The sequence below is a fragment of the Episyrphus balteatus genome, chromosome 1 (genome assembly GCF_945859705.1).
Source record: "Episyrphus balteatus chromosome 1, idEpiBalt1.1, whole genome shotgun sequence".
In the NCBI taxonomy this organism is placed as follows: domain Eukaryota; kingdom Metazoa; phylum Arthropoda; class Insecta; order Diptera; family Syrphidae; genus Episyrphus; species Episyrphus balteatus.
The window spans coordinates 34,159,192-34,184,540 of NC_079134.1; the positions used below are offsets into that span (position 1 = coordinate 34,159,192).

Consider the following 25,349-nt stretch of genomic DNA (forward strand, 5'->3'; position numbering starts at 1 on the left):
ATCCTGCTGAAATTAAACGTAAACGTCAAAAAACAGGGGGAGATCCAGTACAACATTTAAAACAACAATTACACAATCAGCAACCAATTGAGCAACTTGATGGTAGTAAGTTGTTGCATAATTTTTTACTTTACTTTCTTCGAACTGTCATTATACTGTCAAATCATTTTCTTCTAAAGAAGCATTCATATTGGTACAAAGGGTTCAATACAAGTTTGGTATTTTGCGAATTTACTTTTCAGTAAATTTTCTTAATATTTAACAATTTGTTGAACACGCTTATTCATTGTAGTTTTTGACATTTCATTCTGGTGGTGGTGTTTTGGGAAAGATGTTTTTGTCGGAAATTCCTTGTTTAGCTATGTTTTAACTGGTGGTGGTATTCAAAGGTTTAGATATTAGAAATAGAAGTTCTCATTTTTGCAGATAAAAGAGGTTTATATGGCAGGAGAGGTAAAAAAATGGAAATTCGAGGAAAGATGTATGGCGCTACAATGACTAGTGCTTAAAGTATTTCAAATGGATACTTTGACAGACGATGGCAACGCTCCAGAGGTAACCAGAATTATATAACATAATACTGTTATCTTTTATTGTTAGAGTAATAGTAGATTTAGGGAATTTTATTCCTTTGATGGGTAAAGTAGTTTATTCTGTAAATATATGTTTTATACTTTTTTTTATAAATGCTGCGTTACATAAATTTGAAAAGAATTTTAGCTATTACATTAGGTTTTTTTGGAAAGCAGTGTTTTCCGTATTAAGCAGGCCTTAAAAAAGTGCTTATGAAAATATAAAAAAAAAAACTTAATCTAGTATTGTTGATCCAAAAAAGCACGGATTTTAGCTGTGTTCCTTTAGAGGTGGTAGACTACTCAACTCACGAGTAAAAATCTAGTACAACAACTACTTACTCTTATCTACTCGAGAAGATCATGTGTTGATTGTAGTAGATCTACTTATCCTCTTCTCATGAGTAGTCTACCACCTCTAAAGGAACTCAGCTGTTATTGGCATATTTACCTACTTTATTAGTTTTGTTCAAGTTGAAGAATAGAATAAACACAAAATTTAAATTTTGTGAGTTTTTTCTTCAAAATGACATGAATCGAAGTAATGAACTGCCGAACTGTCTGTAGTCGAAAATCTGATGAATAAAAGTTTCGTCTGAGCGCTATCATCGTTTGTCAAATAAAGAGTCTTACAAACGATCTAGGAAACTTGGAATTCATTTAAAAATTAAATTTGTACTAGATTTGATACTTGGTCCTACATTGTTTTTGCATTTTGGTGTCACGTTAAGAAACATCTGATAAAGGTTAAATCAACAATTTTTACTGTTAGTCTTTTTTGCAATTAAAAATTAACGCAAGATAAAAAATGCACTTTTTGGTAGGTACAACAAAATCAACAGTTTTGTAAGAAGCAAGATTTTTGTTCTATAGGAATTTAGCCATGGAAATTCCTATTACTTCAAATAAACATTGAAAAATCTAGTACAAACAAACCAAACAGAACTTTTTGTTCAATTTTTCAAACGCCATCACTAAGTCGATTTCCTACTTATCTAAACGTAAAATGATTTTCTTTTTATTTCACACAAAACTTTTAGTAAATTGTTTATAAAACTTTTGGATGCATGCCAATTTTTTCATACATACATACATAACTTTGAATACAAATATTCATTCATAATATTCATCTGTCGTCACAGTCAATAAAAATCATTTTAATATATGAAAAAAATCGCTTATACGCCCTACATTTTCCACATTCTTATTCGTACAGTTTATTTTTTTGATACATTCATACATATTTATACTCATATAAATTATTTATGTTATTCAAGATAATAATTATAATTTTATGCGACAAAATTTGCAAAGTGTTTCTTTTTCATTTATTTGTATAAAAAAAATGCTTAAAATGAGGCACACAAAAGGTTAAAAATGAGTATTGAACAATCATACTCTTTATAGTTATTTAGATTTCAATATTTGTCATTCTGAGAATCAAAACTACTGATAGTTCAAAATCGATTTTGTCCTTACCCTGAACGTACCCAATTTCTTTGACGTTTGATACAGGAATCCACATCTTTGACATTTTAAACATTTTAGTGGTTGCCAACTATTTTATTTTAGAAATAGTAACTTTTTACTACTTAAGTTTTCAATACTTTGAACTTAATAATATTGTCCATTTGATATAAAGAGATTTTCACAATAAAAACGCACTTTGTATTGATTCTGATTAAGAAGTTTCAACTTTTTTTAAAATCTCCAATAAATAAAATAGAATATTGTTGAAATTATTATAAAATTTCCATTTCTCAAGTAAGCCAATTTTTTTATTCATCATACATAACCAAAGAATTGCCTTAGTTTAGTTGTTTAAACAATTAATACCAATAAATGAAAAAATTTGTCCATTAAATCCAAAGAATTTATTAAAAAAAAAATTAACAATGAAAGACTTTTTTTGTATGAAAATAAATTATATAATATACACTTTATATACCATAAAATAATCTTCACTTGAAATTGGGCACACATAAATATAATAATATATGAAAAATATTTACAAAAAATATTTAAGAAAAACTTTTAACCATTTTTTGTTTAAATATAAGGTCCACAAGAAAAAACTCACTAAACGTGCAATAAAATAATTCAAACTATAAGCAAAAATACACTAAAAATATAAAAATATACAAATTGTTCCTTTAAATGTCCACTTTAACAGACAGATATATGAAATATTAAATATTTAGATTTAAGAATAGTTAAAATACTTTCTTTGCTCAGTATAAATTTATTTAAAAGAAATAGGTAAAAATATTTGCTTTTAAAATTAAAACAAAAAAATAAATTGTTTCTTTTAAACAAGATGATTTAAAAATGAATTTTATACAAAATAATGATAGATATTAAATTTAGTGGAATTTTGGATATTGTTAAATTTTGGAATATGTATTTTATTAAAGAAAAAAAGAAATAATAATATTTATAAAAAATAATAGAAGAAAAAAAAAACTTTTTGAAGCAAATTAAAAAATATGATATTTGCATTTTTTTGAATATGAAAATGGTTGTATTCAAGATAATACCAAATTGTTGGTTTGAATATTAGAATTTAAAAAAATATATTTATAACCAGCATAAGAAAATTACAATAATTATTGAAATAAATGGTAATAGATTTAATTAATTCAAGGTTTTTTTCTGTTTGAAAAATTTATTAAAGAATTTCAGAGTATTTATGAGAGTAATGTAAGTTTAGCTTGTATTTTTTTAGTGTGTTTTTTTTTTTTGTTATAAGTTAATATGTAAATTTTTTTATTTGTTATTATTATTTAACGCTAAGAGTTTTTTGTTTAATTGTGTGTGTGTGATATTGGGCAAACCGAAATAACATAAATATTTTTATAATGCATTTTTATTTCATTTTGCATGATGCTTTCATTTAATTGATTACTACATACCTAATTTGTTTTCTTTTTTTTATTTGATTTTGAATGCTTTTATTTAATTTTATTTTATCGGCTTTCAGGAGCGCAACAAATGCATTTTCTCAATGTTATGCCAAATCCAGCTATCAAAACGGAACCAAGAGGTAAGATATTTTTGTTAGAAGAAAAATGTTATGTTGTCACCCAAAATATTGTACAGGTTTTGACATTACAAACATTTATTACCGGAACTATCTTTATGATTTGTTCGCCTAATAATTTTTCAAATCGATTTATTTAAATTCTGGTGATGATAAAATTTTAAACACTTTATGGTAAAGGTTTGATGCTCTCTTAAAAAGATAGACGGCGGGCGGTAAAGTTTCCGAAATACGTTTATTTTTTAGTTTTTTTTTAATTTAATTTAGATTTAATTGAACCATTAAGATTTAAATGCAATGGTGTAAATTTCGAAGGGCTACGTATTACCAGTTTTGCCCATTTTTACCCTTTTTGAAATGAATTCAATTCAGTCAGTTCTAGCAATTTCGACTTGATTGACCTATAGGTATTTTTTTTTATAAGCCACTTTAAGGAGCGACTTAAGGGGGGAAATCCCTCTAGACGACACCTTTTTCATTATTTTTTTATGAAAAACTGAAAGCACTTGTTGAAATTTGGAAAAAGACAAGATATTACTGACATTATCAAGAATTGAAAAAAAAATTTTTGAAATGAAAAATAACAAAATGGCGGCTCTGGAGCCTTTCAAAGTTGACGCCTCTAGTTTGCGCCGTGCAATGTACAGGTCCAGGAAATCATCTTAAATCAAAAAGGAAATTTGTTTCCGTTAGATGATATTAGTACGCATTGCATGAACCTAAATTTATTTTTTTTAAATGAAAAATAAAAATTAGAAATAAAAAAAAACGAAAAAAACCATGTTTTTTTTTACAAAGAAGTAGTTAAAAAAAATATTTACTGTACAAATTTTATTCAACTTTTAGGTTCATGTTGTGGCCAAAAAGTTAAGGAGTAATTTGCTTCAAATTTCAAGTCGATAGCTTCATTAGTTTTTGAGTTACATTGCACGGCGCGGAAAAAAACTAGTTTCGAAAAAAATGCGTTTAAAGTTTTCGTTTTCGTAGGTTCGGAGAGCATTGGTTTCGGGACTATCTAGGCACTTTTGAGGCTTCATTTAAGGCTAAGACCACTGAAAATAGTTTCTTCGGTTGATAAATAAATTTATTACGCAAAAAAATACAATGCAAAAATAAAAAATTCCGGAGGGATTTCCCCCCTTAAGATTTTAAACTATTTATTTTTGTTGCCTTTACTCTACCTTTACTCTCCTAGTAATAGGAATTGAAAACATATGGAAAAGGTTACAGAAGGGGTGAAATAGGTAATAGGAAGGGGTCAAAAAATCATTACACTGTGCAAGTCAAAATCTTTGACATGTGCGCTGTTGACTGTTTCCCCCTATTCGGGCCTTAGAAATCGATTGGCTTCATTAGTCGGCATATTTGTCGGTACGACTTCGAACAAAATTTTTTTCGGAAGTTTTTTTCAATAATTTTAAGCATTTTGCCCGGTTTAAAGTCATTTTTCTTGTTTATATTGGTATTTATTCTGCTCAAACGTTATATACTACCAGCATAAATTACTGGCTTTGTAAAAATGTATATCTTAGTAATGAATGTGTTGCCGTTGTGTTGTAATACATTTTTTTTTTTTTACATTTAAAGCCGAATTGTGAGAACATTGCTTCTACCGCCTAAACGATTTAATCTTATCCTTCACTCCCATATAGTTGTTTTCTGTAAATAATCTAAATAAATCTTTATAAATCATGTTATTTATGAAATTAAAAAAAAAAAGTTTTGAAAATAAATGTATTATTAGTTTAAAAAACAAAACGGCAACACCGGCAATTTTAAACACATAGATTTTAAAGTTTTTTTTACTACCGACGCGTCGGTACGTTTACTACGTCGGTCGCGACGTGGCGACGTTTAAGAACAGAAATTATCAAAATTGGATCTGTAATTTGCTTAAGATACTCCACTAACACATAATAAAACGATAACAATGCAAAAAATCCAAATTTCTTGATTTTTTCAACAAAAACTTGCTAAATCGTTAAATAAATTGCATAAAATTGTTTTTTTTGTCTTTATGCTGGTAGTAAATAACGTTTAAGCAGAAAAAATAGCAACATAAATAAGCAGAATGACTGTAAACCGGGCAAAATGCTTAAAATTATTGAAAAAACTTCCGAGAAAAATTTTGTTCGAAGTCGTACTGATAAATCGAAAAATTAATTATGCCAATCGATTTCTCAGGTCCGAAATAGGGGGGAACGGTCAACAGCGCTCTTGTCTCAAATTTTTAGGCATAATTTTATTAGCTAAGTCATTGAGGCTTATTTTTGCCAAAAAGGCATAAATTTGTTTATCACACTCTTGATTTATATTTTAAAAGTTTCTTTTATTTAAAAAAAAATATATATAAAGGTTCGAAATTTTATTTACAGAATTTGTTTTTACCATTTGGTAGTGCTCTTGGTAGTGTTTAATTTTTTTGAAGAATTTTGTCCACACTAATCAATTTTACTAGAAAAGAATCTTCAAAAAGCTATATTGTTGCTATAAAAAGGTCTAAAACGCTTGCAAATAGGATTATTGGACTACAGGTAAAAAAAAATTATTATAATTAGGTATTTCTTATTGGGGAAAAAAAGCTGGTCGCTAATTTCTTCCAATTATGTAAAGCAATGGGTTAGTTCCCTTGAAAAATTCCTTTCGAAGAAAATAAGTTGCCATTTCGTGACAAATAAGTAGCCTTAATGTATAAATATTAGTTAGTAAAACATTTTATTTTGTGTACTTGCAGTTTTTGTATATAATTTTTCAAACTTAAACTAAGAAATCTAAATTGAGGCATAATTTATTTGAAAAGGCATAATTTTTTTTCAAGTCAGGCATAATTTTGACTGAATGGGTTGGCAACGCTGACTATAACTTAAAAAATGCTAGTCGAAAAACCGCGATTATTTTGAAATGATCGCTTGTACTGTGAAAACTATACTTTTAGGGAATAGTTTGTATAACAATGTCATTTCAGAACTTACTGAAGATGGAATCTGAAAACAAATTTCTGTTAGTCTATTGCAGTTAGTTTTGACTTGGACATAATACCAAACGACTTTTTTGTGGGTGGCAGTTATTGATATAAAAATCACATTTGGAATAAACTTACCATTTAGAAATGCAAACAACTGCAGTTTGACTTCAGTGTCAGAATAAACTTGTACATATACATATAAGCTGAATCAAATGAGACCAACATTAAGACCATATGACTACCTTACATAACTAAAAAGAACGTTAAAGGAGACTGGGCACTTTTGTATGGGACGTGGCCCATCGTGACATACATCAAATGAAAGGTTCGTTAATTGATGAAGTTCTTCATTAACGTATGAAAGTCATTTCGTTGAGCCAATTAAATTTTTCATCGACTGAAAATTAATTAAATTTTCGTTGGCTTAACGAATTTTTTCGTTGTATTTACTTAAGGATTTGGTTCAGTGTAATGTTTTTGAATCAATTTAATCAAGCGTCTTGTCAAAATGTATACTTTTCTGAATTTTATTACATACATTTTTGAACATAAAATGCACCACTGCACTTTCCCCGCACGAGATACAGACTTGTGCTCATACAAAAAAATAATACACTCATCGAGACCTTTCATTTGATGTATGTCTCAATGTGTTACACCAATGGACCAAAATGCCCAGTCTCCTTTTTTGCTGAGGTTTCAGATATTGAGTGGGAAAATTTTGGAAAATTTTCTTGACAAGCTCAAATATGATAATTTCAATTTGTTTTGTACTTACCTGATTACAATCGAAATCAATCGACAGATCTCAATGCTTGTTTATTGCAGACAAGACTCAAATCCGCCTCCAATTTTCGAACTTCCACAGGTCTAAATTTTTTGGAAGCTTGACAATTCTTTTTGTCCGCCCACACTGCGGTGAGCGTCTTTAATCATCTCCTTAGGTAATAGGTACACCTAGAATAAAACGAACTGAAACTCATTTCTCGGAAACTTAATATAGTGGAACATGATTTTTCCGTAATATTAATGTGGTTTTAAAAATATTTATGATGTACAAAAAATACCTGCCCATAAGGCCCTGGTTTCGGTGTATTATAAAGACCTAAAGGACCCCTACCATTTCAAACAATAACGAAGACTTGATACAGGAGTTTTTACATTAATTTTAAAATTTTGAGTCCTACATAAGTTTTAATGAATAACATTCTTTTCGATTTTTTGTTTTTAAATTTAAAATTGATAAATGCAATGTTCAGAGGTACGGGTATGTTTTTTTGTTTGCCATCTGCTTTAAACTTAAATTAAAACCAAGTACAGGTATGATTAATTAAAAATAAATTCAATAGGCAATTCAGCTATTCATTTAAGTATATATCCATCAAATACAAACATTATACATAAATGTATACAAAGCAAACCAATTTAAAACCAATTTTCTTTTCCTTTCATCCACTATTATAATAGACACATCACCACTACCCTATTCAATGTTCAACAATGCATACAGGATGCCTGACCAAACACCATCACCCCAGCCAGTGTCCCCTCCAAATCCATACAATCACAACACAAGTGGCACTCCATCACCCTACCACATGGGTGCCGGCAATGGCAATGTCAATATGATGTCACCCAATCATCATTACTATGGTCCTCCTCCAACGGGGGCACCCGGGATGGTCAATGGTTCACCAATCGACTTCGATGTCTACCACCAGCAACAACAACAACAACTCCAGCAGCAGCAGCAACAACAGCAACAGCATGCCGGTGGTGCACTGAACCAATATAACCACATGTACAGTCCAACTTCGCAACCAGCCCAACAATGGCAAGGTGGTCCTTCGCACTTTAAGCAACCCATGCCGAATAATATCAATAATCTCATCAATTTCAATCTGAATAATCCGCTAACAAAGACGGCTGTGCCGTCTGCTGCAGCAGCAGCCTCAGCTCAGGTCAACACCAACAACAATGGCCAACCCTGGAATGTTCCACCGCCGATGTCAATACCCAACAATAACTATAATATCGATCAAATGCTGGCTAATACGCAGCACAATCAGCATCACCAACAGCAACCGGCACTCCAAAATCATCACAATGACGTTGTCACTGCTGGACAGGGAGTAGCTGGTGTAGCGGTTGCTACATCTGCCTCAACAAACAATAATGATGCACCCAGCATCAGCAGTCTTCTCAATATCGATAGTGAACAGTTGATGGAATTTAACTCGGCGGAACTTACGAATTTGTCCATATCGTAACAGAAATGAATAATGAATGGTTTTGAGTAGAGATTCTATATAGAACATATTGATTGCCAAGGATATTAATTTATTCTCGCTAAAGGAACATTTTTTTCCAAAAACTTTAACTCCACATAAATTGCTTTGTTGAGCTTCTCTTATAAATATAGAAATAATTTAGAGCTTAAAAAAAAAATAAATAATAAATAATTTTTTTTAATTTAAACAATCTTCAAGGAAGTGCATAATCTATACATGTTTTTTTAAGCAAAAAGAAAATTTGTAATATTTGTTTTATTTTAATTTTTTTTAATATTTAGTTTTTGTTTAAGTTTTGCAATAAATCGTTAAAAACAATTAAATTAAATAATTAAAATTAAAATTTAAAAAATATAGATATTAAATATAGAATGTTGAATTTTTTTGTAAATAAAAGTTAAAGATGAATTTGTTAAACATTCCAAAAGTATAATAAAATCTTTAAAAAAAAATTGTTTTTATTTTGTTTTGCTTAGCAATTAAAGAAAAGTTAAGACTAAAATGTTCCTGATCTCGTTACTAATGGGGTACGTTTCGCTGAACTTACTTTACCCTTTTTTTAATTTTTTGGATATATAAATAAAGAAGAAATTAATTTTATATTCAAACAATTACACCTTGGCACTGTTTTAAACAAAAAAAAAACTGCACATTTTATAATATAAAAGGGCAAAAAAAAAGTATTCAAGTATAATTTCCAATGATTTATTTCATTGCTTGAAAGATCATTGAATAATCAATAAACGATTACAAATTGCATTATTTGATCCACGGTTACAAATTGGCTATTAATTTTAATTAAAAAAAATAAATCAACGGTCACTACGGTGTATGCGCAACATTTTTTTCTTAGAAAAAACACAATTTATTGCTCAATACAACGATTGGAAATATCATAGGTTGTCGTGGAGAGCATGAAATGCTAGTTTGACGATTAAGCAAAGTGATATTGGATCCAATTATAGCGATTAGGAAAAAAATGAAATTTTCAATTTTAAGTATTCAATGCGATTTCAAGGACCACACTAATCGATAGGAAGTTCTTCATTGCAAAGAAAATTTACAGTGAAACAACTATTCTTTTAAATAAAAGCCTATGTATTTCTGACATCAGAATGCTGTCAGAGATAAAAAAAAAAAGAATTGGTACCTACTGATTGACAATTCTTTAAATAAAACACATTTTTCACATTTCTAGTTTTGCAATTAAAACTGCGGAAAATTTTTATTTTTGCTCTTTTCAATTTATTTTTTTTAAGCATACCTAATTTTAGGTATCACTTTTATGTACATAAATGTTAATGAACGAATTTGTTGTATTTATTTACTTAGTTTGAGCTGTTTTTCAATTAATATTGAATTTTTATTCAATTTTTAAGTAATTGGAACGGTATCACCACTTTTATGCAAAAATATAATTTTTTATTATTTTAAGTCTAAAAATTAAATCTTAAAAAAGTTTTAAATTACTTCTGAAAAAATCTTTCAAATTTTAATCGTTCAAGAAAAATCGTTAATAACGGTTTTTGAATTAATTAAAGATAAACCTTGAAAATTAATTTTTAAATCGGGTCTAAAAAAATGTTTTTAAATTACACAGATACATACACTGTGTGAAAATTTAAATATATGTACTTTTTGCAGTAACCAGGGACATTTTGTGGGGATTATAGAACATATTAGGAGAGTATACATATTTTTTTAATATGCCACCAAAAATATAGATTTAAGTGCAAAAACAACTTATTTTAAATTTACCATACAATCGAGAAACTCGACAATGATTGGGATATAAAATAAAAATATATCGCTTTTACTTGAATACTGTCATAACTCAAAAATCACAAATTAATCTTTAATCCCACAGAAAGTAATTTCTAAGCTTTTAAAACTGACCAAGAAACGTTTGGTTTTCAGTTATGAATAGAGCTTAAAAGGGCCTTTTTTTATATCCATTTCTATGATTTTTTAGGAAATTTTTTTCGGAAATCCAAAAACAAAAAAAATTAATAATTTTTTCCCCTAAATGCATAGGTTTGTTCAATGTGAACTCATATCTGAGAACCAAAACTTAACCCTACAATTTTTTTTAGAAAATCAAAAGATATACCTACATATGTATTTGGTTAAGAATTTAAACAAATAGTGATTATCTAAAGATCTTCCTTAAAGTCTCTTCCAATTTTGTACCGTTAAAGTAGCTGTCGATGGAGATTTTATAAGAGAAAACAAAAATATTATTTGGTTCATTACAACGTTTGGCAGGTAAGGTATTTTTTTATAAGCCTCTGTGTTACTTTTTATTTTACGCCTACAGAAACGCGTTTTAACGTAAAACTCAAACGATGTTACTATTTTTGTTTTGTTTTCAGCGGAATTAAGAATCGACTGCAGTTATAGTTTGTACAAAGTATGCTGATTCCTAAAAATATATGTATGGTCAATCTGAGATACATTAGGGACTAAATATTTAGTCAATTTTCCAGTCTGATTGGTCAACTATCAAAAAATTCTTCCAATTTGAGAAATTTTATTGGAAAGTTGACTGGAATGTTAGGCAAGAAAAATCTCCCAAACTAGGATTTGTCCGTCTACCTAAATATTAAATATGTAGACGGACAAATCCTAGTTTGGGAGATTTTTCTTGCCTAACATTCCAGTCAACTTTCCAATAAAATTTCTCAAATTGGAAGAATTTTTTGATAGTTGACCAATCAGACTGGAAAATTGACTAAATATTTATTCCCTTATGCTTCCTTAATATATTAAAAAAGAAAAAATAATACAAATTATTTTTATTTTTTTGTGAACCGATTGAATTTAATTTAATTTTAAAGTCTAAAGATCTCCTTATATGACCTTTATTCGCCATCTCCTTGAATGTGCTTCTCATGTCCAGTCCTTGTATCCTGCGCTTAACTGAATTTTGATCATAATCTGTCTACCAACTAAATAAAAACAACTTATTCATGTATTTAGTTAAATAACAATATTTATTTCCATTTTATTGAATGAATGAATAATATTTATCAAACAATAGTTCGATAGGTAAGTAGTATTCCAAAATGATTACCAAATTGGAACCAAAAAATAAAAACTAATACAAATACCTTATCTCCTTTTTATTTTATTCTCCATGTATTTTGTGAAAACCTATCAAAGTGTGACGATTTAATGTGTGCTTCTTCTTGTTCTAAATTTTTTTTTTTATTTCATTGAACAAAAAAAATAATGATTTCTATTCTAAATTTGTATGGGGAAGAGGAATGAATTTTTGTTCAAATGCAATCCCTATCTGAGGGATCGCTGGAGATTTTCAATTTTTCTGTTAACGACAGAAAAACGGTTGCCCCAAATTGGCATTTTTCTCATTCTTCATTTCCTGGAAGAATCTATTGATATCCTCTTCGGTAACAACTTTCTTATTGACCACAAAAGTGTGAAGGAAATCCTTTAGTTTGTCCTTCATCCGATTGTACTCTGTAATCGCATCAATCTGTTGGGTTCGACCAATTGTCGATAGAGCACGAATGCCTTGCTCGTAGGATGATTCTTTGGCACTCTTCCTGCCACGCTCCTCGTAATGTGTAGCCGAGTCCTCGGGATCGAGGAGGAAAGTGATTTTGGTGGCCTCGTAGAGTGGCAAGCATTCCTTGCATTTGCAAAGTGCCAAACGCCAGTCTGAGAGCCAAAGAGTTGCAACATCTGAAAGGAAACAAAATGTCATGGTCAAGAAAAACCGAGGAGAATCTTCCATAGGGGATAGAACAATAACTTAGGCGGTGAAAATTCCTGTAAAGGAGCCAAATACAAGCATTTTTAATAAAGGGAGGGGGGGGACTATCTACCTCCGTTTAGGAGGGAGGGGCAATTTTCTAAAAAATGACTCATACTAAAAAAAAATAATTTAAAAAATAAAAAAAAATTACATTGAATACAATTTTTGTAAGGACTGTGGATTTCAATACAAATTTTTTTAATAAAATAAACTGCCTAATTGATTTCTCATCAAAAGCTTCCGTAGACCTACGTTGGGGTCGTTTCGACCCAACAAAATTTTCAAGATAAAATATTTTAAAAAGTTTTACGATTATTACGCCGGTTTTTCAGGACATTGTTACTAAGAATACAGTCTACCAAAAAAAAAAATTTTCAGTTTTTTGTTAATATGGGAACACTTTTAATTGGTTTTTGGACTTTTCTGTTTTTTTTTTTATATGATTTAGTGCTAAAATAAAATAATTATTTTCTACTTTTCGGACAAGGAATAAAGGTTATTTTTACAAAACGCGCGAAAAAATGAAATGACGAAAACTTTTCTTCGGCTACAAGCAGTGAATTTGTGACAGGGCGAAGACGAAAAGTGCGTTATGTGTTGGATCTCTTTGATTAGGCCATTTACAATTTACATTCTGGTTTCATTAGCCCTGTTCCATTTGAGGTGGTAGACTTCTCTTGTGTAGAAATCTAGTACAACAACAACACATTCCTATCTCCTCGAGCAGAAGATCATGTGTTGATTGACGTACTAGATCTGAGTAAACTAAAACCTCCAATGAAACAAGGCTATTATGTCCAAGTTTGTTATTTCACTAACTATTGCTGGCTTACAATTTTTAGTTGATGTACATATTTCTAACATTGTTTTCATTTCAAATTGAAAAAAATAATATTCCAAAAAACTCTAGTCTCAGCGACAAATTTACAAAAGTATGGTGCTTTCAAAATCAAACGAATTAGAAATTCAGTTTGACTTATTTTTTATTCCACCAATACATCGAGCAGTAATTGCTAAAGAAACTTCCAATTTATTAGCAATATTCTACGTTTCGAAGACCAAGACCTAAGCAAAATCAGTTTGTATTGCGGATATATTTATTCCAACACGAAACTTATGAGACAAACGCTTTAACAGTTTCCTCCTTTCTAACGCAATTACTCCTATTCTAAGACTTCTTGCTTTTGGAATATCCATCGACTTTTGGGAAAAGCAATTCAGAACCCCGTCTAAATGAAGTAAAAGGTGAAAACGTGGTTCTGGATTTGCTTGAAAGTCAAAAATTTCCCAAAATCCAAAGAAAAGAAAATGTCTTCTGATTCTTGTGCGAAAAAAAAATTTTGCTGGAAAATGCACAACCTAAATGCGCATATAAAATGTTTAGTCGTTTTTTTAAACGTAGGTCTACGGTTAAAACCATATGTTCCGTCTTGTTTTTGAGAAAATTGAAAAATAGGAAAACAACTTTTTTTAAGAAGAAATTTTATTGCACGTGTTTTAATGGAGGGTTTAGCTCCTTTTCTGGCGAAGGCGACCAGGCAAAATACTGCCTGGCGACTTCATAATACCCTAAGCGGAGCAACGAAGTTGCCTGAGCGGGACAGAGGACCCAAAAAGTAAAGTTAAAATTACTTTTTAGATAATAAAAAGCTATTCAAATTGGCGCCTGTCTGGCGAGGTATCTAGTGTTTTTCTTGGAGATACACAAAGCTCTCAACTTACTCTATGTATAAAATATCAAAGACCTTTTTAATGGTGGCATAAAATCCTGTTTCAAACCTCAATTTGCTCTAAAAGGTCGAATTTGGAGTTTTAACTAAAAGAACTTTTAAATTCAATGCTCAATCAGTTAATGAATGCTTAAAATAAAAAAGACTGCAGTCACCGACTAGCCATCGAACTGAAAGCATCGTTCGTAGTCTCTTGTGTGATTTTTATTTTGTGCTACTTTGCGCAAACCGGTATCTCCCGTTATACCACATTTCTCTTATCGAATAACAATCATTTTCGTTTTCTCTTTTGCTTGAAAAGAAAAATACACGTGTGAGTGCTATCTAACGTCTTTTAAAATGCCTGGTCCCGCGGGGCTAGGTGGATCCCGTTACAGGCATTTGCCGCTTGATGTGGATTCATCCTTTTCCCAACCCAATAAAAAACATAAATCCAATATAACCCCAACTCCTTTATATACTTACCCCGAACTTCCAACTTCAACAAACACAAAAAATCCCAAATTTATAGTGATCTCTCCCAAATCAAATGAAAAGCCCATATCGTCCCTCAATCCTTTCCTATTAAAAAAATCAATTGACAATATATCCAAAGAATATGATCAAATTTCTCAATTGCGTGACGGCAACCTTCTTGTCTTAGTTAAAACAGAAAAAATTGCGGAAACATTCCTTAAAGTTGACAATCTTGCCAAAACTTGTCCAGTAATTGTAAAATTGCATGACAAACTAAACGAGTCAAAGGGCATTGCCTATGCCCCTTGTTTGATCAACACCCCAAAAGACGTAATACTTGAAGAAATGGAATGTCAAGGAGTTAAAGATGTTTATAAATTTACCAAAAACGTGGATGGCAAGCAGAGAGAAACCGGTTTAATTCTCTTTACATTCAACCTCTACTACACCCCGAAAACAGTTGACATTGGCTTTTTTAAAGCAAAAGTCACTGAATACATACCAAATCCAATGCGCTGTCGTAGTTGCCAACTTCTCGGTCACACGAGTAAACGGTGTACTGGTGAAGCAAAATGCGATATTTGCAGTCTCCCTCCGCACACTCCTCAACCTTGCACTAAAACTATGTGTGCAAATTGCTCACAAGCTCACTCGTCTTCTTCTAAGACTTGTCCTGCTTATAAAGAAGCCAAAGAAATCCTAACAATAAAAACCCACAAAAAATGCACAATGGCTGAAGCTAAAAAAATTCATAGAGAACAAAATAACATCCCCGCTCATTTCTCATCCTCATCAGAGTTATTTTCCGAAAAAACAAAGCAAAACGCGGATGATTCAGCAGCACAAATTCTTAATAAAGAAAGTGAACAAAACTCTCATAAATCTAATCAAACTAACACAGCAAAATCAACTTTAAACTCTGAAAGAACCAAAACTAACAGTACAAATTCCACAATTCATAACCTTGCCATAAATATACCTCAAAACACCATTATATCCACCACTTCCAATGATTATCATCCAACTTCTCCCAAATTAAACAATCATAAGAAACAAGATCTTAATTTAACTCAAGAACCAAAAATACCCGATCCAACTCCTTTATCTGATTTTTCCAAAATTTCAGAAACAAACCCAAACAACTCTATTACCACACAGCCCGATTCATCTGAAAAATCAAAAACCCACACATCTAATAAACAATCTCAATCCCCTATTTCAAAAGTAACTCAAGCTCTGCTTGAAAAACATAAATACTACGTAGAAAACCCAGACCCACAAGATGTCGATATGCTATAACTACACTAACATCGAACCACTACTTGACTCCGCTGATCGGGAATTGAGTCAGCCGAGCTCTTCAGAGAGCTTGGTTGCCTCAACATCCGAGCCGCGGAGTCAAGAAACTGATCACCCCAATAACGACAACACCAATTTAATACAAAATGACTCAAAGTCCACCTACATAACTAAAGAAAAAACCAAAATCCTTCAATGGAATATGAAGGGTTTTATTAATAACTACAATGAGTTGTGTATTCTTATTAAAGTATACATGCCAAGTGTGATTTCTCTTCAAGAAACTCACTGCGCAGCCAATTTCAAACCGAATATACCAAAAATATATGAAGGTTACTTTCATAACTTACCACAAAACGTAACATCAAAACAAGGAATAGCTATTTTAGTAAGAAAAGGTATACCACATAAACTAAAGGTGATTAATTCTCCCATTCTTACACTAGCAGTTGAAATTCAACTCCCATGTAATTTTACAATAATATCGATATACATACATCCTAATCAGTCGTTTGCCATCAATGATCTTGTTAATATAACTGACCAAATAAGCACGCCAGTTATTTTAACTGGCGATGTTAATTCATGGAGCGTTCTCTGGGGCTCCCCCGTAACCAACTGTAGAGGTGCGATCTTAGAAAGGTTTGTATCTAACTCTAACCTCATAATTCTCAATGATGGCTCCCCTACTCATTTTTCCACCCATCAAAGCTTCCCACATATAGACATAACCACCTGTTCCCCTACATTGTTTCCAAAAATATCATGGATCGCATTAGAAAATCTTTAAAACAGTGATCACTTCCCTATAATAACGACATTAATATCTAGTCAAACACTTGAAAAGTATCGTGTTACTCCCAAGTTTAAAACTGATCTTGCAAACTGGACCGTTTTTCAACACCATATCACACAAAATTTATCGTGCACGAGCACTTCCTCAAACATTAATCAAGAGACAGCTCGACTTACTAAAGCGATTAGATTTGCAGCCAACCTCTCAATTCCCCAAAATTCGCCAAAACCTCCAAGTCGGAACGTGTCTTGGTGGAATTCAGAGCTCAACTCATTAAAAAAAATAAAAAACAAGGCATGGAAACTTTTCAAAAAATATCCTAACCAGCTTAACCTTCTCGCATTTAAAAAATCAAATGCTAAATTTCGTAGGGAATTAAAAATTTCAAAGGTAAATAAATTTAATGTAATTACATCATCAATAAACCCCACATCTTCTCCCTCTAAAATCTGGCAAGAAATCCGCTGTCTAACAGGTTCTTATACACCGCACTCTATAATGTGTATAGAAGACCAAGGTAATAAAATCATTACCCCGAGCGAAATAAGTAACGTTTTCGCAAAAACGTGGTCAAATCTCTCCAACGATGAAAACTTTTCTTTGTCTTTCAGAACTAATAAAATTCAATCACTGAATTCACCTTTTAATACTAATTACCTTTCTTCTCAATCTCTACATATTGAAACACCAATTTCTAAAATAGAGCTCGAAAGCTGCCTCTCCAAATTAAAAGGCAAAACTCCCAGCAGGGATCGGATTTCTTATCCGATGCTGAAAAACCTTCCAACAACAGCTAAATCTAGACTTATACAATTATACAATAACATTCTTGATACTGGTATCATTCCACAAAGCTGGAAGTTAGCAACCATTCTGCCTTTACCAAAACCAAAAAAAATAAACACGAGTGTCAACGAGTACCGTCCAATATCACTTATTCCCTGTGCTTCTAAAGTATTGGAAAAAATTGTTGCGAAACGACTGCTTTGGTTTCTGGAATCCAAAAACCTTTTAAGCCCCAATCAAGTAGCTTTCAAAGCTAACAAAGGCTGTGACGACGCACTCCTTCACCTCGATTATTATGTTACAAAAGCTCTATCGGCTCGAAACCATGTGACTATCTTGTCACTTGACTTTGAAAAGGCTTTCGATAGAATTGGTATACATCAAGTCTTAAACAAAATTAAAGCCTGGGGTATAGGCCCGAAGATTTTTCAGTACATAAAATCTTTTTTGACAAATAGAAAAATTTGTGTCAAAACAAATAATTGCTTTTCTGAATATTACTCTTTACAGAACGGTATCCCCCAAGGGTCTCCACTGTCTGTGGTTCTGTTTCTGATTGCTTTTGATGAAATTAGCTCTATAATATCAAACTATTCACAACTTGACCATTGTATCTATGCCGATGACGTGTACATTTTATGCAGGCATAACAGTCTTGTAGAACAACAAAATATATTCACTAACGTTCTTTCAGACATTTTAACTTGGTCCGATAATTCCGGAGCAAAATTATCTGTAGACAAATGCAAAACATTACATATATGTCGTAAAACATCTTGCAAAAAAAATACTTTTAACTTCAATAATGTAAACATACAAAATGTAAATACGTTAAGTATATTAGGTATTATTTTTAGTGATAGATATAATTTTAAAAACCATTGCATTGAGTTAAAAAAAAGTCTAGCTGCTAGGGCTAACATCGTTAAATACTTATCATGTAGTAAATCTAATGCTCATCTAAACACTCTATGTAACGTTGCAAGATCTCTGGTACTAAGTAAGATTGACTATGGTTTTCTTATCTATGGTAACTCCCCAAAAACAACAATCAACATTATCAAAGCCCCATATCACCAAACAGTTCGTAGATGCTTAAACGCTTTTCCCACCAGTCCTATACGTAATATTATGGCGGAAGCTGGACTTCCTTCAGTCGACGAACGCATTCTTGAAAGCAGAGTTAAACTATATGTAAAACTGTCATTTACACAAGGCTCCATTATAAATGATGATGTTAAATCAATCTTGCAAGCAAAATATCCCAAGCGTATTCCATCAGCTCTATCAATCGCAATAAAAACCGCAAATTCAATGGAACTTCCTGTTGTGAAAAACAGTAAATACTTCCCAATGTTCCCACCTTGGTCTATTCAAAACTCATCTTTTATCATGGATTTGGCAGACTACACAAAGGGTAATACATCCAGCAAAATGTACCGAGCATTATTTCAAGAAGTAACAACTTTATTGAAGTCGAATGGTTGGAAATTTGTATACACCGACGGCTCTAAAACCCAATACAGCACATCATTCGCATCAACTTACGAAGATGGTTCATTGCTATCTATAGGTTTATTAGATAATATAGCTTCAATTTTTACCGCCGAGGCATCAGCGATCCTTGAAACCGCAACTATAATGTCAAAGCTAAACAACAATTTTGTTATATGCTCAGATAGTCGTGCAGTCCTCAGCGCAATTCTGAATCCAAACAACACAACAGTTATAATTAGTAAAATAAGAGATCTGCTGATAAAACATCAGAATAAATCAAAACTAATGTGGTTGCCTGGACATGTCGGTATTACCGGTAATGAACATGCAGATAAGGCGGCCAATGAGGCTCACTCTGCGCCAGTCAAATCGATCGCCAATATAACTAAACGTGATCTTCTGCGCGAAACCAAAAACAAACTTACACAACAACAACTCACTGATTGGCACAACAACTAGCAACACCCATACAAATCAATCAACATCGACAAAATCAAACCATATTACCCAACCACCACCTCCAGACAGATGAACACTGTAATGGTCAGACTCCGTATAGGACACACTACACTCACCCATCGACATCTTCTTAAAAAAACAAACCCACCAACATGCACTCTTTGTCAAACAACAATAGATTTGAAACACATTCTTGGGATAGGAGCATGCAAATCATTGACATCCAACACCAGCATCTACAACGAAACGTCATTAGTAGAAGAGATCTTGAAAAACTTAGATTCTGAGAATATCAAAAAATTATACAAATTTATCAAATCACACAACATTGAAATTTAAACATTTAAAAATATTTTTTTTTTCTTTATAAATTATGTAATTATATTATAAAGTACTTTATATAATATTATTTTTTTCATTTAAGAGTCAGAAGCTCTAAGCAGCTAGCACTTGTATATACATTAACATGTAAATTTTAATTTTATGTTAATAAATTATAATAATAATAATAATAAAAAAGACTGAATAAATCATTTTTTTTTTAAATTTTGAAATTCCCTTTTTTAATAACGATTTTAAATTTAATGGAGACTCAGTAAATTGAGCCTTAAAAAATTAAAAATCTGATAAAAAAAGTAGTTTTCGTGTTTTTCAATTTTCTGAAAAACTATAAACCATAGAAACATAATGGTTTTCATTGTTTGATCAGGAAACAATTGAGTCAGTTTACTTTATCAATCAATTTTGTATTGAAATCCACAGTCTTAACAAAAAAATTATTCAATGTGTTTTTTTTAAGTTTTTTTTTTCATAATTTTTGACTTTGAATTCGATTATTTCAAAAATAATAACACTGTGTTACAAAATAAAAACCATGTCAATTACTTTGGAAATTACCTAGCAGAGGTTGTAGGCATACTGAGTACATCATTTTTCGGCACTTGAAATTTTTCATAGACCCTCAAAATTTCAAGTTATCGTCAAAAAACCGTTTTTCAATGTTTTCAGATTTCAACGATTTTTTACTCAGCCATTTTTCGGTAAATTTTAGATTTTTTTACAGTTCTAAACAGAGGAGTACTTGTTCTTTTTGAAAACATTTTTTTATTATGCTCAAACACCAAATTGGGTGTAGATTTTATGGGCTGAATCTCAAAGTACAACATTTTTTCACCGTTTTTTAGAGTTCGGAGACCGTTTTAAGCTTCATTTTGTGTTTTGAAATTTTTTTTGTTTTATTAACAGTTTTATTGTTCTATTTATGCTGAATAAAAAAGTTAATTCATCAAAATTAGTTAGACATTTGGAAGTTGTGATTTTTTTGCTCGAGAAAGATATTTCAATTTTTTGGGACAATGAAAGAAATGAAAAATTAATTTCTCTGTTCATAATAATGGTAGAAAATTTTTTTATGGTCTTAATTTTTAGAAAAAATGTTATTCTTTGTAAATACGTTTAAAAAATTTTGGTATCAATTTTTGTTGCTCAGATATATATTTTAAATACTGTTCATTTTTGGTTCTTTTTTCAAGCCAAAAAAAAAAGTGTCAATACTTTTGACCGGACCTGCCTATCTTTATGTATTTTGACGTGCTAAATCCCAATCTGAAGTCAATTTTTGCCCAGACACCCTCAAAATTTTGAAAAAAATTCAAAAAATCATGAAAATTGGGGTTTTTTTGCAATAAATTGAAATTTCCTTCTCGAGTAAAAAAAACATAACTTCTACAAATTCTAACTGTTTTTAATGAGTAAAAGCTTTTTTGATTCAGCATAAATAAAACAATAAAATTGTTAATGAAATAAAATTTCCAAAACACTAAATGTAGCTTAAAACGGTCTCCATAAAATCTTCACCCAATTTGGTGTTTGAGCATAATAAAAAAATATTTTCAAAAAGAACAAGTACTCCTCTGTTTAAAACTGTAAAAAAAAATCTGAAATTGACCGAAAAATGGCTGAGTAAAAAATCGTTGAAATCTGAAAACATTGAAAAACGCTTTTTTGACGATAACTTGAAATTTTGAAGGTCTACGAAAAATTTCAAGTGCCGAAATATGATGTACTCAGTAATACCTACAACCTCTGCTAGGTCATTTCCAAAGTAATTGACATGATTTTTATTTTGTAACACAGTGTAATTAATTGAAATGATAAAACTTGATTTGAAATTTAAAATTATTTGTAAAGTTTTGGCTTTTGAAAAAAGTATCTTTTAAAGTTGTTGTTAGTGTTTCTATTGTTTTTAAATATTTAGAAAATTGCCCCTCCCTCTTAAAGACTTGTACGCAGCTGAAGCTTAACGAAATTTTCTGTCGTATACCCTTACTAAGACGCCTTATTTTGGTCGATATTTACCGACACTATAATAAAACTCACAGCATGATTATACTGTGAATTTTAATATTCTAAGGGAATTTATTTAAATTCAGACACTTAGTATATGTATGCCCGTGGTCAGGCTGATATATTAACGAAGAAAAAATAACAAAAATAATAAAAAATTATTAAAATTATTTTTATTTTAAAGTTCAAGTGACCTCAACTCCAAAGCTTTTCGCTTAGATACGACAGTGGAGTTGACGTCACTTGAACTTTAAAATTTAATTATATTCAATCGCTCCACTTAAAATAAAAATAATTTTAATAATTTTTATTATTCTTGTTATTTTTTCTTCGAAATTAAATTTGTTTTGTTTTTTCTTTAAAGCTTACATATTTTCTGATGGTTTTTCTTGAATTTTTTTATTTGGAGACTTTAAAAGACTTTAAAGACTTAAAAAGGGGGAGATAGACCCTCCATTCTATAGTAAAAAAATGATTGTATTTGACTGTTCTACAAAATTCTTACCATCTCAGTTATCATACTCTTGCCCTTCCATACTCACCTTTATCCCAATCGGGTTTGTTTTTTGGCCGTCTACATCCACTTTGTCCATCGGTCTTTTGTCTCTTTGCCGGAGGCTCAACTCCATTTTTGGCCTTTCCATCACCATCAGCCTTTTCCGATGTACTAGCATCGGCAGCAGACGACTCATCATCGCCACTCATATTCATGATTTCCGAAATACTCTTATCCAAGTCCGACTTCAACTTATCATCAGTTTCAACCGAAACATCCGACTCATCCAAGTCCTCCAGCCTCGTCAAAGCCAACCCAGTGTAATCCTGCAAGAACTCATACTTCTGCATGCACCCAGGACAAACCATCTCGTGATAGTCATCCCTAAGCTTCTTTACCTTCAAACCCAGATGATGCAAATGATACCAATCCTCACAAATGGCACATTGCAACATTACCTCTTCAATGGGACTTTCTGGATCTGGGTAAGGACGCTTGCAAGTGCAATAGACACCTTGGAAATTTTGGTTATATAAATTCGAATCGTTCTTTGGCATTTTCTTGTCGCCATCGACAATGTCCGGATTCAGGGTGCATTTTAAACCCGGGAAACGTTCTGTTGGACAATCGCAACGGAAATTCCGTTTTGTATACAATTCAACGAGTTCATGATTTTCATGACAATGCAAGGAACAGGCTAAGCAAATGCCAGCACACATTTCTAGATTCTTAACGGACTCGGGGCAGCAAGTTAAACATGAATATAAAGCTTGTCTTTTAATTGGTCCCTGTCAAAGCCCAAAAATTGATAGAAAATAAGGATATTTTAGACAAATTTAACAAACCTTTGTATAAGTACAACATTTATCATCGGAAGCACCCAAAACGGCTGCATATTCTTCTTCCAATTCATTTTCATGGGCTAAAATGTCGACCATTGTGATGCTTGTTTCTTCGAGTGTATCAATTGTATCGGTGTCGTCGGTGGATATTTGATTTTCTGATTCAGCCATAATGAAAAACAGATTTTTTAATTATAAAATTTTTAGATTTTTCTAAATGATGGTATATTCTTTTTCTTTGTTGCAATTTTTTTGAGAGAAAAAAGAAAAAAACATGAAATTTTTTTGCTTTTGCGCGCGGATTTGATGAGAACAAAACTGAAAATATTACAGAAAAACAAACAACTGCAAAGAAAATTGACGTTTTGCAAAGAGACAGTCGGTAAGGTAGGTTGGGAAAAAATGCCGGTCATTTTGAATTTTTTTGCAAATGCATCTGTCAGGGGGGGGAGAACTGCCAGGTGTGATCGATTTTTATACCAATTGAAATTAAAATTTAAAAACATGTTAAAGCCTTAACTACATTGGCTCAAAAAGTGAAAAAGTACAAAAGTGAAAATTTTCAAACCCATTTTTTAATAGTTTTTCGGTCTGCAATGACAATTTGTATGCTCTCTTTCACAAAAAAAATTGCGCTAGCCTTATGGGGACTTTTCACGAGTCAATTTTTGCCGTGCTTTTATCTGAGCTAAAATGGATCCCATACAAATTATCGATAACTTGTATGGGAATTTTATCTCGGCTAAAATTTAGCGCGAACAGCGTACCAGGCTTTACCAAGAAATTAGCAAAAATATATAATTCCCAGCAATTATTTAAATAAACATTCAAGTGAACCTTACTTACAAACTATTGCTGATATTATTGTCAGCCATTATATCCGAGAAGTGAGTATTTAATTTGGCTATAAATTTTTTACTAAGCCAAAAATAATTTTTTTGTGGACACAGTCTTGTAGCTATTGAAAAGACGAAAATTGATATAAGAAAGTCATTTTTTTCTATTTCTTCGACATTATAGTTTTGAGGCAGCGAATTGTCAAGTTTTCACTTTATAAATTGTCACCGGTCGCACTTTGTCAATGGCTTCTATAAAGATATTCCCGAAGCAATATTTCAGCTATTTCTAAACTTAAGTAAAGTTGTTGCGCATGAAAAAAGGAGAAAGTTATACAACTTTCTTTAACTTATTAGAAGTCGTAAACAAGTTCGAACTTCTATAAGCAATTAAATTCTGAAGCAAGCTCAAATGCAAGCTTTATAAAATGTAATGCCTAAACGGAGAAAAATGTATCTAGTAATTTTCACTTCAAATGACTTGTAAGATAATTAAAGTAAAAAAAACTCTAGATTTTTAATAAAATTTATCTTACGTATTGAACATTTCGTGGCTCCGTAAAGTAATTTTTACAAGTAAATTATATAGTAAACAAAATAAAGTAATACAAATTTTACCTGTAGTAATATTTTCTTTATGTAAAGTAAAATATACTTTCAACTAAAAAAGTGTAGTAATACATTAGAGGGAAAGCCCTATATTTCATTTCGAATTTCAAAGATTTCCTATACGATTTGACATTCGATTTGACATAGTGAAAGCACAGCCCTACTAACAATTTTGCTTCTATAATGCTTTACAGAAGCAACAACTGCATCTGTAAAGCTTTATAGAACCAAAATTGTTTGTCGGGAGGCTATTAAGGAGACCTTATTTTAAGCCTTGGTACGCATATCGAGCTAAATTTTAGCCGAGATAAAATTCCCATTAAAGTTATTGATAATTTGTATGGGATGCATTTTATCTCGGCTAAAATTTTTCGATATTTGTATGGGAGCTAAAACTAATCTCGAATTGCGTACCGCCCTAGTTTGTTCACAGTCGATTATCTTTTAATCAAGGATTATTTCATACAAAATTCCTTGATTAAAAGATAATCAAGTGAAAACAAACTGGCCCTTAATCGAAAAAATTGCCCTTTTTCAAGCCAAATTGCTGA

At 31.2% G+C, this 25,349-nt stretch overlaps 2 protein-coding genes across 4 annotated transcripts in view; one reads left to right on the forward strand and one right to left on the reverse strand.

The window, feature by feature from the left end:
- LOC129913896 (dorsal-related immunity factor Dif-like) overlaps positions 1-9,092 on the forward strand; it is a 102,341-nt gene extending 93,249 nt beyond the window's left edge. For 2 of the 3 annotated variants that reach the window (XM_055992867.1, XM_055992883.1), the window contains 3 exons: positions 1-105; positions 3,553-3,615; positions 8,045-9,092. In XM_055992867.1, coding sequence (XP_055848842.1) covers positions 1-105; positions 3,553-3,615; positions 8,045-8,847 — 971 coding nt within the window. In that variant the 3' untranslated portion in view covers positions 8,848-9,092. The remainder of the gene's footprint in view (positions 106-3,552; positions 3,616-8,044) is intronic. The other variant, XM_055992875.1, reaches the window with a different exon arrangement.
- Positions 9,093-11,857: 2,765 nt separating this feature from the next.
- On the reverse strand, positions 11,858-23,717 carry LOC129913922 (putative E3 ubiquitin-protein ligase UBR7). Its single transcript, XM_055992909.1, has 3 exons — positions 23,357-23,717; positions 22,558-23,299; positions 11,858-12,573 (listed from the first exon to the last, which is right to left on the reverse strand). Exons 1-3 carry the CDS (start codon positions 23,522-23,524, stop codon positions 12,197-12,199), a joined length of 1,287 nt encoding a protein of 428 aa, XP_055848884.1. The 5' UTR covers positions 23,525-23,717; the 3' UTR covers positions 11,858-12,196.
- Between the last annotated feature and the right edge of the window lie 1,632 nt (positions 23,718-25,349).